At 48.7% G+C, this 16,703-nt stretch overlaps 1 protein-coding gene across 5 annotated transcripts in view; it reads right to left on the minus strand.

Moving 5' to 3' along the window:
• The window catches only part of nos1apa (nitric oxide synthase 1 (neuronal) adaptor protein a), a 595,509-nt gene that overhangs the window by 295,563 nt on the left and 283,243 nt on the right, over positions 1-16,703 (minus strand). For all 5 annotated transcript variants that reach the window (XM_072511504.1, XM_072511503.1, XM_072511506.1 and 2 more), the window contains one exon: positions 16,214-16,272. In XM_072511504.1, the coding sequence (XP_072367605.1) occupies positions 16,214-16,272 (59 nt within the window). The remainder of the gene's footprint in view (positions 1-16,213; positions 16,273-16,703) is intronic.

A 16,703-nucleotide genomic window follows, 5' to 3' on the forward strand; every position in this document is an offset into this window, starting at 1 on the left:
AGCCACGCTATTCAATGTTAATTAGTCCACTTAACGAGATCCCATGGGCTTCTCGCCGCAATTGAAGGGTTGCCAGCTGATTCGCCGGCTCCACGCTTGCCAGCCCCCCGCTAACAAGGTTGAGCAGCACTTAAGCAGCATCTCAGCCAATCTCAGCCAGCTCGCAACAATGGCGTCCAGATGATCAGCCCAAGATTTGGGTGATGCAGATTTGGGGAGGCTCCGAGATGCTGTGGAGGCCAGGGGGGTGTCCTGTTCCCCCGAGGGTCCCAGAGAGCCAGCCAGTACAGCCTGGGACGAGGTGGCGGCGGCTGTGAGCGTTAGGAGTGTGACCAGGAGGACCGGCCTCCAGCACCGGAGAAAGATCATCAAGGTGTGATTGGAATGCTAGGCAATGACTCCCACAAGCTACATGACCCATCCACCCACGGGAATCCACTTGAGTTGTGTGAAGTGCTCATTTAACCATGATTGTCAATTCCCCATCGGCAATAGCCTTCAGCTGCACGGCCAGAGACCTCGGCAGTTGATGGGGGTTTGGGTGGTCGGTGGGGCAGATGGGCAGGGACAAGGGTTCCTCGGAACATGTACACATGATCCAGGGGTTGGAATGATGGAACCATGTGCGGTTGCCCTCACAGCGCCTCCCCCCCACCATCCCATGGTGGCCCACCCCTGCGAAAGGTCCCCCAGCCCAGCCGAACACTGGGGTCGCAAGCCCAGCAACACTGGGCTCTTTGCCTGTGAGCAATAATGGCTACTCACCTCATTAGCTCCCCACAGAAGCCCTTCCGCCAGGTTCACGTTTTTCAAAAGGAGTACTAAACGGCACCAGCGTGACCACTTGCTTGGGAGGCCACTGAATCGTGGCAGGCTGTTGGGTATGAGGTGGCTCTCATTACTTGTATGGAAATAGGTCTTAAGTGGTGATAATTGGTTTCTCGCCATGCTATAGTGAGATCATGATTTCTAGCACGGTAGCACAGTGGTTAGCACAGTTGCTTCAAAGCTCCAGGGTTCCAGGGTCGATTCCCGCTTGGGTCACTGTCGGTGCGGAGTCTGCACGTTCTTCCCGTGTGTGCGTGGGTTTCCTTCGGGTGCTCTGGTTTCCTCCCACAGTCCAAAGATGTGCAGGTTAGGTGGATTGGCCATGATAAATTGCGCTTAGTGTCCAAAAAAGGTCAGGTGGGGTTGTGGGGATGGGGTGGAGGCATGGGCTTGGGTGGGGTGCTCTTTCCCAGGGCCGGTGCAGACCCGATGGGCCGGGTGGCCTCCTTCTGCACTGTAAATTCTATGATTCTATACTACGGGAGTGGGCCGGTTGCATCACAAAATGTTTGGTGCCTGGCGCGGTTCTCTGCCTCTCCTGCTATTCACCAGCCTCATTTCATTCGAGCGAGAGTGCGCGAGGCCAGAGAAACGCGCCCTTAGTCACTTTCTAGGGCCCTGGGGAGTTTCTCACCGGTTTGAGCCATACTTCGAATTTTTTAATTACTGGGGAGCTGAACTCCGAGCTCGGGCCGCCATTTTGAAAAGGTGTCCCGATCTCTAAGTGAGGTTGTGGGTCCTGCACCTCCCCCAATGGGCAATGTTGCCTTCTATACACATGGGCATTACTCCACACCACGCTCACCCCCCCCCCCCCCCAAATGAGGACATTCCGCTATGGGGTCCCTGGGGGGGGGGGGGGCTCTTCAGGCACCCCCCTCCATGCCCCCTTAACAAACTCCACCCTTTCTAGACCCCCACCTTTATACACCAAACCTCCCAGAGGCCCGTCTTATCTGCCCTGAACCCCTACCCTTCATATTCTCCCTCCACCCTTCTTTCACGGGCATGGCCCTCCTCGGCCCTAACCCTTGGCAGTGCCACCCTGGCACCCGGGCACCTTGCACTGCCACCCTGGCGGTGCTCCTTCCGGCTTTTTAGTGCCACCCAGGCACCTTGGCAATGCCAGGGTGGCAGTGTTCAAGGGGAAGCGCCGGGTGGCACCCTACATTATCCCTGGCCATCAGGGGCCTCCGATGGCCTGGCAAACCTTTCCGGTGCCGTTCCACGTGATCCACATTTGTGGGGACCAGTACTGAACGACACTTGGCTGTGGCCTCCCTGAGGCGGCTGGTAGATCCTGGGAGGCTAGTAGATACTGGGTAAGCTTGCCTAAGTAGATTTAAACCCTGCGTAGGCTTGCCTAAGTAGATTTAAACCCTGCTGAGGCACGTGCCGTTTAGTCACACCCATATTGGGCGGGATTCTGATTCCGCTGCCTTGTGAGATCTGGGTAGATCTCGTGAGGCGAATGGCTGCCGGGAAGCCAGCGGGGGGACTCTCCCGACATATACCCACTGCGCCCTCACTCGAGCGCAATGCAGCCAGTAGATTGCGCCCTATACATCAGTACTGCAAACAGAAAGTCCTGACTCCATTGGCAAGGCTGTAACACAAAAGGTGGCAGTACTGGTACCTACACCAGCATGAAGACTTCATACAGGAGGCTGCTTTTCCACACACCCATACTGTCACGCAGTAGAAATGATCAGGCAGTGGGGACATTTAGCCAGCTCCACGGGCCACTGGATTTCCTCATGTGAGATGGGACTGATGAGCTTTTACATTTACAGGGTTCCAGGCATGAACAGATCTCACATCCGTGTCACTCATGATTGCAGCTTCAAACATATACAGAGCAGATGGACGAGTACAGGGCACCCCCAATAGAATGTCCGTCTGGAAATTGTTCACAATATATTAAAAAACAAGCACAATTAATTCCCATCTGCTTTGCCAGAATAGGGGGTGATTTCTGAATGGAACAGGGTAAGTCTGTGTGCTGTGTTTGAATGATCTGCCGTATGACATTTGCTTCACACACTGGTCACAGTGCAGCCAAATACTTAAGGCACAAGGCCATTTAAAAAAAAACAATGGTGTCCATTTAGTTTGGACGATAAGAGATCATCCCTGCGTCAACTGTCTATTTACAGCGCTAAAATTGGTCTCTAATTCTACAACTCGCAATACACCAGCACCTCTGTTGCTCCCCAGCCACTGCACCTTGACCTGCTGGGAGAGGACCATGCGGCACCTATGTCAGGGGTGTGAGGTCGGAGCCACACCGAAGGTCAGTCCTCCTAGTCAGAGGGAGAGAGTCAGTTCTACGGTGTAAAAAAACACCTTATGTTATGGGAATAAATAGAGACAAAACAATTCAGACACACGATATGAACGTCAACTGTGGAGAATCATGATCTGCTGGATGGAAAGCAGCCAAGTATCATGGACAGACATTAGTGAATGATAAGTTCCATGAACCATAGGGACAGGAGGCTGATAGACCACCTGACCGGCACATTCTGTCACTGGAATAAGGCACCGGAGTTTAGCAGCATAAACTCTGAAAGGCAATGAACAAACATTGCTCTCTCCTGCAGAGTTTTATGTACTGTAATTCACAAGAGTTTCATTTTTCTTAAGAAAGCCAGATGTCTATAACCTTACCACCAGAGACCATTAAAGAACGAGTTTCATTATCTAAAAGGATTGTAAAATACCCAGTAAAGTTTTCAAATTAAAATTCCAATTAATTCCAGCCCATTAAGTTGGATCGTTAATAAAAAAATGATGAACTGGATTTCCAGATGCCCATCTTGAAAACCAGTTTTATTGACAGAAGGGCAAGGTGGAAAGGTTGGGTTTTCATCTTGGCGTCACTGTTTCCGTTTTTGTTTCAAAATTTGTTTTTTAAAAAACATGAACGAATTTGTAAAGCGATGGATAAATAAAACTTGAGAACAGGCTTGGCATGGGACATGGCGAATTCCAGGTTCAGATCGGATGGTATATTGACGCCATACTGTCATGTGACAGGAGTGTGTTGTCAGGTTTCTCTTTGAAACAAAGACGCCTTTCAACCTTTATACGTTCCTGTGTTCAATCAGTGAATGATAATCAGATGTAAAACCAGAAATATTAAGCCATTGGTCCACTTTTCTAGTTTCATAGATGCTGCCGGACAGAGTATGCTCAATATCAACAACAACTGGACGGCACGGTGGCACAGTGACTAGCACTACTGCCTCACAGCACCAGGGACCCGGGTTCAAATCCAGCCTCGAGTGACTGTCTGTGTGGAGTTTGTATGTTCTCCCCTTGTCCGAGGGTCTCCTCCGGGTGCTCTGGTTTGCTCCCACAGTCCAACGATGTGCAGGTTAGGTGCATTGGACTTGCTAAATTGTCCCTTAGTGTTCAAAAGGTTGTGATGAAAGTATAATTACTGATAATTCACCGGTGCACTGTGTTATGTTATTAACCCTGTGGGCTCCATCTATGGCCCATTGTGTGGCTTCACCCACAGGGGGATATGTTGGGGCATGTACGGGCTCCGCCCATGACTCCACCCCTTTAGAGGATGTATAAGAGCAGCTGACCAGCAGGGCCGCCTTCAGTATTGTACCGGTCGCAGGCAGGCACAGTTCTAAGCTTATTAAAACCACGGTTTACTTCTCCACGTGTCTTTGAGTGAATTGATGGTCGCATCAAACGTTAGGTGAGGTTACTGGGTTACTGAGATGGGATGGGGGTGTGGGCCAAGATAGGGTGATCTTTTGGAGGGTCGGTGCAGACTCGATGGGCTGAATGGCCTCCTTTGGCACTGTAGGAATTCTATGATTCTATGAACTTGGATTTGGACGACACCTTTAACTTAGTAAAATGGCCCACGGTTCTTCTCAGCAGTGCAGTCACACAGAATTTGAGACCCAGCCACTTGAAGTAATATTCGGGTCAGATTTTGCAGCTCCGCCCAGCACCGGGATCTTCTACTCCTGCCGCAAGTCTTTTGACAGGCCCACGATATTCCCCATGGCGAGTGCTGCCAGGGCGGAGCCGGAAGATCCTAGCCGAGAACAGGTGACCAAGCTTTTGGTCAAAGAGGTCGGCTTCAAGGCATCTTAAAGGAAGGAAGAGAGGTAGAAGGCAAAGTAATTTCACATAATCAGAGAATGGTTACAGCGTTACAGCATCAGGAGGCCATTCAGCCCATCATGTTCATGCTCTCTGGAAGAGGAACTCACTGAGTCCCATTCCCCCGACCTTTTCCCCATAGCCCTGCAGATTTCTTCACTTAAGCTCAATATCAGATTCCTTTTTGAAGACCTTGATTAAATCTGCCTCCGCCCCGCTCTCAGGCACTGCATTCCAGACCCTAACCTCTCATAAAATAGTTTTCCTTCTATCACTGTTGTTAAGTTTGCCATTCACCTGAAAAGGTTCTCGACCCTTCCGCCAATGGAAAGAGTTTCTCTCCAGCTCTTCCGTCCAGGCCTTTCATGATTTCGAACACTTTGATCACCTCTTAAATCTTCTCGTCGTCAGGGAAAACACTCCCAGCTTCTCCAATCTGCCCACGCAGCTGCAGTCACTCATGCCCAAAACCATTCTTGTGAATATTTTCCTGAACTCCTTCCAATGCCTTCACATATTTTGTGAAGTGTGGCGCCCAGGATTGGACACAATACTCCAGTCAAGGGAGCAAATTCCAGGGCTTAAGGTTTAGGCAGCTGAAAGCACATCTGTCAATGGTGGTGTGATTGAAATTGGGGATACTTAAGAGGCCAGAATTCGAGGAAGGCAGAGATCTTGGAGGATTATAAGACTGGAGTGGGGTTACTGAGATAAGACATGATTTGAAAACAAGGATGTGTATTTTAAATTTGAAACGCAGGCAGAACATTTGCATCATGCATTGCAGAACTCAGTAGAATGAATGTGCTGCATATAGAACATCAAGCATAGAGCCACAGAGTCATAGTGTTTTACAGCACAGCAAGAAACCCTACAGTCCATTGAACCATCAAGCACCTACCTATGCTCATCCCATTTTCCAGCACTTGGCCGGTGGCGGTAGGCTTTTAATTCTGGAATACGTTTTTCCCAGGGGAAAATCATATGCATCTAATCAAAAGCAAGATGCTAGCTATTAGGAATAAAAATTGAAAATGCTGGAAATGCTCAGCATCTGCAGAGAAAGTCTATTCAACCACCCTCATTAAGACAACACATGGTGCAACATTGAATTGGGCAAAGCAGCCCAAGCTCGGGTTATTCTACTTGGTTCCATCGAAGCTATTTTGCCTCAATGATTTTGGCACTGTGTTAGCAGAACTCAGATCTAGGCATAAAGATTGCAACACTGGTTTAAAAAAAAACATTTAATTCATGTATTAAAACCAGGAGTGGGTTCAGAATTCCTGGTTGATGCAGACATCTGCTTTTACTCAAAAAGAAATCCAATTAATACTTGGTTATCAACCATCCCTGCAGACGACTTCCGGTTGCGGTGATGCCTAGCTAGCCGCACGCTTCGGCGGCTCCAGCTCCGACGGACCTTCGGGCTCTTTTAAGAGCCTCAACGGGGAATTTTTCGACGACGCAACCCGGTGTGGGGCGTGTGAGAAGGGAGTCCCCCCCAAACGAAGGAGGAAAAAACCGGCGGCGGCGGCTGCAGCGCGAGGAATCGACGACCAAAGGGTCAGAAAGAGAGAAGTACAAGATGGCGGCGGAGAAAGCGCAGGCGACATGGGGGCCTGAGCATGAAATTGTGAGACGGTGCGTGGAGCTGCTGAAGAGGGAGGTGCTGACCCCGTTGCTACAGGCAATTGAGGGGCTCAAGGAGACATTAAAGACCCAGGAGACAGAGCTCCGTGTGGTGGAGCAGAAGGTGACAGATATTGAGGACGAGATCCTGGGCCTGGCGGTTAAGACACAGACGCACGAGGCACTTCATAAAAAGTGTACTGAAAGGATCGAAGCCCTAGAAAATGGAGCGCGAAGGAAGAACCTTCGGATACTGGGTCTCCCTGAGGGTGTGGAAGGAGTGGACTGTGGAGCGTACGCAAGTACGATGCTGAGCTCACTGATGGGTGCTGAGGCCCCTACGGGCCCCTTGGAGGTGGAGTGGGCAAATCGGATTCCGGCGAGAAGACCAAAAGCGGGAGAACCACCCAGGGCGATAATCGTGCGATTTTACCGCCTTAAGGATAGAGAAGAGGTCCTGAGATGGGCTAAAAAGGTGCGGAGTAGCAGATGGGAGAATGCAGTGGTACGGGTATACCAGGATTGGAGTGCGGAGGTGGCGAGAAGGAGGGCGAGCTTCAACCGAGCCAAAGAGGTGTTGCATAAAAGGAAGGTGAAGTTCGGGATGCTGCAGCCGGCAAGACTATGGGTCACGTATCAGGAGAGACACCATTATTTTGAGACGGCGGAGGAAGCATGGACCTTCATCAAAGAAGAGAAATTGGATCGGAACTGAGGGACTGATGCTGCAGGAAATGTTATTGTTAATGTTACGGTGGAAGTTAATTGAGAAGTAAACAGGGAAGGGGGGAGACATTGGGGAAATGTGGGCGCCGGTGAGGGGGGAAAGACGGGACATAGTTGGAGAATGGGGAAGGGGAGGGGGAGGGGAAAGGGAGCTGCGCCATAAGAGGCGGGTCAGGTAAAGGGATGTTCCCGCACCAGAAAGAATAAGGCGGGAAGACAGGCGCAAGGCGGATGGGAGTTCCCCACATGGGGGGGGTCGAGGAGTGAGCAGGAGTAGCCGGGGTCAGTTGAAGTCAGCTGACTTACGGAAGTAATATGGGGGGAGCAATCAAGCTAGAAAGAGATCTAGCGGGGAGGGGAGGAGGGAGGGAGAAGGGGGGGGGGGACAACTGGGTTGCTGCTGCGGAAATCCAAAAGGAAATGGCTAAAGAGTGGGTGGGCGGGGATGGTGTGCGACGCTGGGGGAGCGAGCGGGAGCGCGGAGGCGGGATATGGGACTGGCCTAGAGAAGGTAATGGCTAGTCGACACGGGAGGGGGGCAGGTAGCCCCCTAGTGAGGCTGATCACGTGGAACGTGAGAGGCCTGAACGGACCGATAAAAAGGGCCCGAGTGCTCGCGCATTTGAAAGGACTAAGGGCAGACGTGGTTATGCTCCAAGAGACGCACCTAAAGGTGGCGGACCAAGTTAGGCTAAGGAAAGGATGGGTGGGACAGGTGTTCCACTCAGGACTGGACGCAAAGAATAGAGGGGTGGCCATTTTGGTGGGGAAACAGGTCGCATTTGAAGCAAAGAACATCGTAGCAGATAGCGGAGGTAGATATGTAATGGTGAGTGGCAGGCTGGAGGGAATGGAGGTCGTGTTGGTTAACGTGTATGCCCCAAACTGGGACGATGCGGGATTTATGAGACGGATGCTGGGGCGTATACCGGACCTGGAGGTAGGAAACTTGATTTTAGGAGGGGACTTTAATACGGTGCTGGACCCGGGGCTAGATAGATCCAGCTCAAGGACCGGAAGAAGGCCGGCAGCGGCCAAGGTACTTAAGGGGTTTATGGACCAAATGGGGGGAGTGGATCCATGGCGATTTCTTAGACCTAGGGCTAGGGAGTATTCCTTCTTCTCCCATGTCCATAAAGTGTACTCCCGGATAGATTTTTTTGTTTTGGGAAGGTCGTTGATCTCTAGGGTGGAAGAAGCTGAGTACTCAGCCATAGCGGTTTCGGATCATGCCCCACATTGGGTGGACCTGGAATTAGGAGAGGAAAGGGAGCAGAGAACACTCTGGCGATTAGATGTGGGACTGATGGCGGATGAGGGAGTGTGTGCAAGAGTGCGGGGGTGTATTGAGAGATACCTGGAGGTCAATGACGACGGCGAGGTCCCTGTGGGAGTGGTATGGGAAGCACTAAAAGCGGTGGTCAGAGGAGAGCTGATCTCCATTGGGGCCCACAAAAGGAAAACAGAGGCCAAGGAAAGGGAAAGATTACTGGGGGAGATTTTAAGGGTGGATAGGGAATTTGCAGAGACCCCGGAGGAGGAATTGTACAGGGAGAGGAGACGACTCCAGACGGAATTTGACCTTCTGACCACCAGAAAGGCGGAGGTACTGTGGAGGAAGGCACAGGGGAGGAGGTATGAATATGGGGAAAAGGCGAGTCGCCTGTTGGCTCATCAATTGCGAAAGAGGGCAGCAGCGAGGGAAATAGGAGGAATTAGAGACGAAAGGGGAGACACGGTGCGAAGGGCAGGAAAGATAAATGAGGTGTTCAAGACCTTCTACGAGGAACTGTATAGGTCTCAACCCCCAGAGGGAGAGGAGGGGATGCGGCAGTTCCTGGACCAATTGAGGTTCCCGAAAGTGGAGGAGCGGGGGGTGGTAGGCCTGGGGGCACCGATTGGGGTGGACGAGGTTATTAAGGGACTGGGAAGCATGCAAGCAGGGAAGGCCCCAGGACCAGACGGGTTCCCGGTGGAGTATTACAGAAAATATGTGGACTTGTTGGCCCCGTTGATGGTGAGGACGTTCAATGAGGCCAGGAAAGGGGGGACTCTACCCCCGACGATGTCGGAGGCGACGATATCGTTAATTTTGAAGAGGGATAAAGATCCGTTGCAGTGCGGGTCCTATAGACCCATTTCATTGTTGAACGTGGACGCCAAATTGTTGGCAAAGGTACTGGCATCGAGGATAGAGGACTGTGTCCCGGGGGTGGTGCACGAAGACCAGACAGGGTTCATAAAAGGGAGACAACTGAATGTTAACGTGCGACGACTATTAGGGGTGATAATGATGCCCCCAGTGGAGGGGGAGGCAGAGATAGTGGCGGCAATGGACGCAGAGAAGGCATTTGATAGGGTGGAGTGGGAGTATTTATGGGAAGTGTTAAGGAGGTTTGGGTTTGGGAACGGGTTTATTAGCTGGGTTAGACTTCTTTATGGGGCTCCAACGGCAAGCGTAGTTACAGGTCGACATAGATCGGAGTATTTCCGACTATATAGGGGAACAAGACAGGGATGCCCGCTGTCTCCATTGTTGTTCGCGTTGGCAATTGAACCTCTGGCCATGGCGTTGAGAGACTCCAGGAAATGGAGAGGGGTGATTAGAGGGGGAGAAGAACACCGAGTCTCGTTATATGCGGATGACCTATTGTTATACGTGTCGGACCCAGCGGGGGGAATGATAGAGGTTATGCGAATTTTGAGGGGGTTCGGGGATTTCTCGGGGTATAGGCTAAACATGGGGAAGAGTGAATTATTTGTGATACATCCAGGGGACCAGAGTAGAGAGATAGAAGGCTTGCCTCTAAGGAAAGTGGAAAGAAACTTCCGATACCTGGGGATTCAGATCGCTAGGAGCTGGGGAACCTTGCACAGACTTAATCTGACACGGTTGGTAGAACAAATGGAGGAGGACTTCAAGAGGTGGGACATGCAGCCTCTATCGCTGGCGGGCAGGGTGCAAGCAATTAAGATGATGGTCCTCCCGAGGTTCTTATTTGTATTTCAATGTCTCCCTATACTAATCACTAAGACCTTTTTTAATAAAATAGACAGGAGCATCACGAGCTTCGTGTGGGCAGGGAAAGTTCCGAGAGTAAGGAGGGGGTTCCTTCAGCGTAGTAGGGACAGAGGAGGATTGGCACTACCGAACTTGGGCGATTACTATTGGGCCGCCAATGTGGCAATGATACGTAAATGGATGATGGAGGGTGAGGGAGCGGCGTGGGAAAGACTGGAGAGAAAGTCCTGTAAAGGGACGAGTTTAGAGGCGCTGGTGACGGCGCCGCTACCGATCTCACCTAAAAAGTTTACCACGAACCCGGTGGTGGCGGCAACATTGAATATCTGGGGACAGTGGAGGCGACAGAGAGGGGTGCGGGGAGCCCTGGTGGGGTCCCCAATCAGGAACAACCATAGGTTCGCCCCAGGAAGAATGGATGGAGGATTTCAGAGCTGGTTCCAGTTGGGAATTAGGAGGGTGGGAGATTTATTTATAGATGGGACTTTTGCGAGCTTGGGAGCATTGGAGGAAAAGTATAAGTTGCCCCGGGGAAATTTCTTGAGATATATGCAGGTGAGGGCATTTACTAGACAACAGGTGAGGGAATTTCCATTGCTCCCGACACAGGGGATACAGGACAGGGTGCTTTCAGGGGTGTGGGTCGGAGAGGGCAAGGTGTCAGAGATTTACCGAGAGATGAGGGAAGAGGGGGAGGAGTCGGTGGGCGAACTAAAAGGAAAGTGGGAAGAAGAACTAGGGGAGGAGATAGAGGAGGGTATGTGGGCTGATGCCCTAAGCAGGGTAAATTCCTCTTCCTCATGCGCCAGGCTTAGCCTGATTCAATTTAAGGTGCTACATAGAGCACACATAACGGGAGCAAGATTGAGCAGGTTCTTTGGAGTGGAGGACAAATGTGGGAGGTGTGGCGGGAGCCCGGCAAACCACGCACATATGTTTTGGGCATGCCCGGCACTGGAAGGGTATTGGAAGGGAGTGACGGGAGTGATTTCGCGGGTGGTGAGGGCCCGGGTCAAACCAGGCTGGGGGTTAGCTCTATTTGGAGTTGCGGAAGAGTCGGGAGTGCAGGAGGCGAAAGAGGCCGACGTTGTGGCCTTTGCGTCCCTAGTAGCCCGGCGCAGGATCCTACTCATGTGGAAGGAGGCGAAACCCCCCGGACTGGAGGCCTGGGTAAATGATATGGCGGGGTTCATTAAACTGGAGCAGATAAAGTTTGCCCTGAGAGGATCGGCTCAAGGGTTCACCAGGCGGTGGCAGCCATTTCTCGACTACCTAGGGGAACGTTAGAGGGAAGACAGATGACCAGCAGCAGCAACCCAGGGGGAGGGGGGGGGGGGGGGAGGGGGGGTTTAGTTTAGGTCAAAGATAAAGGGGTTTTGTTACTTGTGTATTGTTTAAAATTTCTGTATTGTTATTGTTGCGTTTGCTTTGTAAGAGGGGAAAAATTGTTGTTTGGGAAAAAATTTTCAATAAAACATTTATAAAAAAAAAAAAAAAACATCCCTGCAGACATCTGTACGGATTTTAACTTTTTCACTTGGTACTGTGTGTGAAAATCAATCTCAAACACTCTCCCATTAAAAAGGGATCTCATTGTACCCTAGCGTAGCCAAAGTTCTTACTTTGCTCCCTTCCAGAAGAACAAAAATAGATGAACTAGTAACTCACCTGATGGCTATTTGCGGGATCTTACTGTGTACAAAGATTTACCTGTGCAATAGCATTTCAAAATAATTCTTTGGGCATTTTGGACATTTTTGAGAGATGTGACAAAGTTCTGTGCTACCTTTGTTCCTGAATTTTCTCCAAGTAATTTCCTTGCATGCTGAATAAAATTGGCAGCATGCATAGATACATCCTCCTTTTCCCGGACGTACTAAGGCCTGACCGTGAGAAGGGTAATATGCAGTAGTGTACCCTGACATTAGACATGTTTATTTTCTTTAGAAATAACTAGGATTTCCACAGCGTACCCTGTTTCTTAATAAGACATTAAGGTCAGAAAATAAACTAACAGGATTATTGACAAAATTAAGTATTTTAACACTAGTTATTGAAATCAGTTCAAATAATACAGTAAGTTTGGACCAGTTATTGAAAGGGTTAAGCAAACCAGTCTGGTTTTTTTTTTGAATGGCATTCTTTGTCAACCTTTCAAGCAACACCTTGCATTTATATAGCACCTTTAAGATAATAAAACATTCCAGGGTGCATCATGACAGTGGAATCAGACAAAATTGGCACTGAGCCAAAAGAGGAGATCTTGGGGCAGGTGGCCAAGCGTTTTATTAAATAGGTAGGTCTTGGAGCAGCATTTTAATTAATGATAGAGGTAGAGAGCTTTAGGGAGGAAGCTCCAGAGCCTAAGACCTAGATGGTTGAAGGCATGGTTGCCAATAGTGGAACAGAGTGCAATTTGTTGGAAAAGGCATGGTCACATAACCTATACCAATCGTTCTTTTTTTTTTTAAAAACAAAGTTGGCATTCCACCTACGCAATTATGTCTTGCCTTCAAGCCACATGTCAAAACCACATCAAACAGTTAGAGCTGGGTATCTGATTACAATGCCCATGCCAGGCTAAGGTGCCTGCAACCCTGTGGTATCTTCTGAGTACTATTTTTTCCCAACAAAATCGAGGCAATGAACATGGTCAGGCTGCCGGCCCGTGGGATTACAGCTGAACCTGATTCTTTCATGGTCCAACTCTACCAATCCAGATTAATGTATAGCAATTAGTAAACAGAATTATTTTCCACAACCCAAAGACACTGAGGCCAATTACCGTGCTTCATCACTTACCAAGGGTCAGGCAATTGCTCAGATTAAGGCTCAAAATGGAGGCCTTTCTGCATGGATGAGTAAAATATGGGTGGTATGTTGCATTATCTGGGATTTTAGACTAAAAGAAACAGCAGAAAGGTTGGCATTGAGGGTGAACACGCAAATTGTTTCGGGAGACTTTCTGCACGTGCAACTGACAGTGAAAGACTGGCCAAAAGGCATGATGTCATGACAGGAAGCAATGCAATATATATTTACATAAGCATATATTCAAATAATTATACTTATTTTATCCAACTTATAACATACTAACCAGTATACTATCACAATGGTATGTTTTTCCCAGAAGCCATTGGGAGAGGGCAGTTTATAATATAAGCTATCAGAGATGATTGATCATTCTTCAACAGTATATTATGCAAGGTGGCAAGACAGTATGCTGACTACTAGGATATGGCTTTAATCAGGCAATTCTCTGATCTTTCTCAGGTGTTTACAGGAGGTCCAAAAATAGAAGCTGGCCACTATGGAAACTGGGCAGGGAGGAGAATGTTGTAAGTCAGACCCCTAGGGCTGAAGTTTCACTCCTGGGACAGGAGAGCAGATTCGGGACAATTCCCACTCTGCAAACCCGATTTGGGAGAAGTCCCCTAGATAGTCGGATGTCACTCCGGGCCTTGGGTGGGGTGAAATGGGAGTCAGGCCTGGCCCGCTGGTATGGAGGTAAGCTGGGCTAAAAGGCCAGTGCTCCGACACTGTAAGAAAAAGAATGAAACACTAACAGCCCTCCACCTTCTCCCTACAAACTCCCATGCCCCACCCATACCACCCCATGGCCATCTTATGCCCACACCCACCCACCATGTCCCCATATATCCTCCATGTCAACCTATGCTGCTCTACCCACCATGGCCCTTTATAGCCCCTATGTCAACTAATGCCCATCCCACCCACATTTTGCCCTTATGCCCTCCATTTCACCTCAACCAGTATTCACCATGGGTGGACCTCAGGACCCATGCTGAGATTAAATAGAGTTCTTAAGTGTCCATTGATTAAATCACTGTTTTTTTTAAACCACTTTAACTAAAAGCCCATGCACCACATTTAAATGCCTTTAATCCCTTAAAAGAACAAGAATTTATATTCATAGACTCACTTTCAAAAACCTTACAAACACTTGGATCTGTCAATCACATTGTGAATTGACACATGCCCCACTGTGATAATGATGGGCTCTGAAACCATTTGTGCAGCACCATTCCTATAATGGCACCCCTCAGGCTTATGCTAACAGGCAGAGCGAAATAGCAAGGACTGTTTTTTTCCCAGCACCGCAGAGTTTTGTTTCAAATGTTTAAAATGCTGAAGATTTAAATACTAAAAAGAACTATCAGCCCCCTTTGATAGTTCCCTCTGACGGTTCCTTAGCAATTAGTTTTATCTACTTTTTACCTACCCACATTCATGTCCATTTGGGGCTGGTTTAGCACAGTGGGATAAATAGCTGGCTTGTAATGCAGAACAATGCCAGCAGTGCGGGTTCAATTCCCGTACCAGCCTCCCCGAACAGGTGCCGAAATATGGGGACTAAGGGCTTTTCACAGTAACTTAATTGAAGCCTACTTATGACAATAAGCGATTATTATTATTTGTAACAATCCCAAAGGGCACTTGACCCACTTCTATAGGGTACCTGACCCTTACTAAAGGCATTCTGTGACAATATCCAAAATGGGTGCCGTACCTTTCCAAAAGGGTTTCCTATCTCTCCAAAGAACTCCATTAAGTTCAGACCTTCTCCAGACCTAATGTGCACATAACATTTTTTCCAATCCAACCTTGCAAAACTCAGATCAGACTGAAGGCAGCTGCATTTCAACATGTGAACCACTGGTGTGAACATTTAAAAAAAATTATTATTATACATTTAGTGTACCCAATTCATTTTTTCCAATTAAGGGGCAATTTAGCGTGGCCAATCCACCTACCCTGCACGTCTTTGGGTTGTGGGGGTGAAACCTACGCAAACACGGGGAGAATGTGCAAACTCCACACGGATACTGACCCAGAGCTGGGATCGAACCTGGGACCTCGGTGCCGTGAGGCTGCAGGGCTAACCCACTGCGCCACCGTGCTACCCCCGGGTGTGAAAATTTCACCTCTCCCCACCTTTTACACCACCACCTCCCCACCTCACCATGAAAATGCTGTTGGGCCGGGTTTGGGACTTTTAGAATCAGGCCTCTGGGGACATTATTATAGAACGGGAGAGTTCCTCCCAATCTGGGTAAAACTGAGACCCAGACTGGGATATTACCCTCTGTCTCCTTTACCCAGCTACAACTGAGCACAGGGTCGGTTAAAATTTGACCGGAAAAGATTAATTAGGCTCTCAGCGGGTTGGAAGAGGGGTTCTAAGTAAGATTGAGGTCCTTTCTGCGGGGGGGGGGGGGGGGGGGGGGGAAGAGAGCTGTTTGGGGTGGGATATTGGGCTAGCTCAGGAAAGAAAAAGGGAAAATGACAAACTGTTTGAAACTTGGTGATATTTGCTTGTTGATTGCTTGCATTACTGATTGTGTTTGGAATAAAATACATATATTTTTTAAAAACAAGCATTCTGCAGATGGCTATTGCTTTCAAACTGGCTGATTCCATGATTTGGAATCCAGATTTGATTATTTCAAATAATAAAAACGTATTTCCCTTCACATCCTTTAGTGAGGTATATTTCAGATCTTTACATGCATCACTGGAGCATTTTGTCCATTCCCATGGCAACTATAACACACTATAACTTCTGGGAATTAAACGCGCCTCTCCAAAAACATGAACTTACTGATCTGTACAATTGCTCAACAGATAACGCCACCGGAGAGCTCTTGAAGTGTGTATTTTTGTGTGTTTTAATGCATGACAGAGGAATCCTAACTGCGATAATAAACCAGTGGTTGCCTGGCCACACAGCAGGTTTATTTGGGTTTATGTACGCGACAGATGTTTGTTGGCTCGATGTGAGCTCCTCTGTAAAGTTGTGATCACCTCACATGTTCACAAAACTGCACCTCACGAAGAGCATCAACTGACCTGTAGATAGGATCCTGCATAATCATCATCTTGCTCTCATCCCAGGTCCATTCTTTTTTCTGAAAAGAGCAACAAAAAAAAAAAGAGAAAATTACTGAGCAGGAATAATTTGTCAACAAACCTGCAAGTGTTAGACATGGAGTAATATCCAGTGAAATGTGCCAATTGTCCGGGAAACGACTGTCCGCGCGTTGTGTGAAATTCCTGCAGTAAGATGCAGTGCCAATCAAATTCCAAAGGAATGGAGTTGGGCCATCATTGCAGGAAAAATAAACACTGCCCAATATGCATTACATTCCAGTACTTTGCGAAAACAGGTCATATAAATTTGTCTCACATCCCTTGAGCATAGGAGATCGAGAACTGATCTCATCGAGGCATTCAAGATATGAAATGGTTTCAATAGATAGATTCAGATAAACAATTGCTTCTGGTGAGGGAAGAGATGAGAGAAACTCAAAACTCTCAAGGTTCCCACACTTGCATGTTA

Source organism: Scyliorhinus torazame, chromosome 7 (genome assembly GCF_047496885.1).
Source record: "Scyliorhinus torazame isolate Kashiwa2021f chromosome 7, sScyTor2.1, whole genome shotgun sequence".
NCBI classification, from domain to species: Eukaryota; Metazoa; Chordata; class Chondrichthyes; order Carcharhiniformes; family Scyliorhinidae; genus Scyliorhinus; species Scyliorhinus torazame.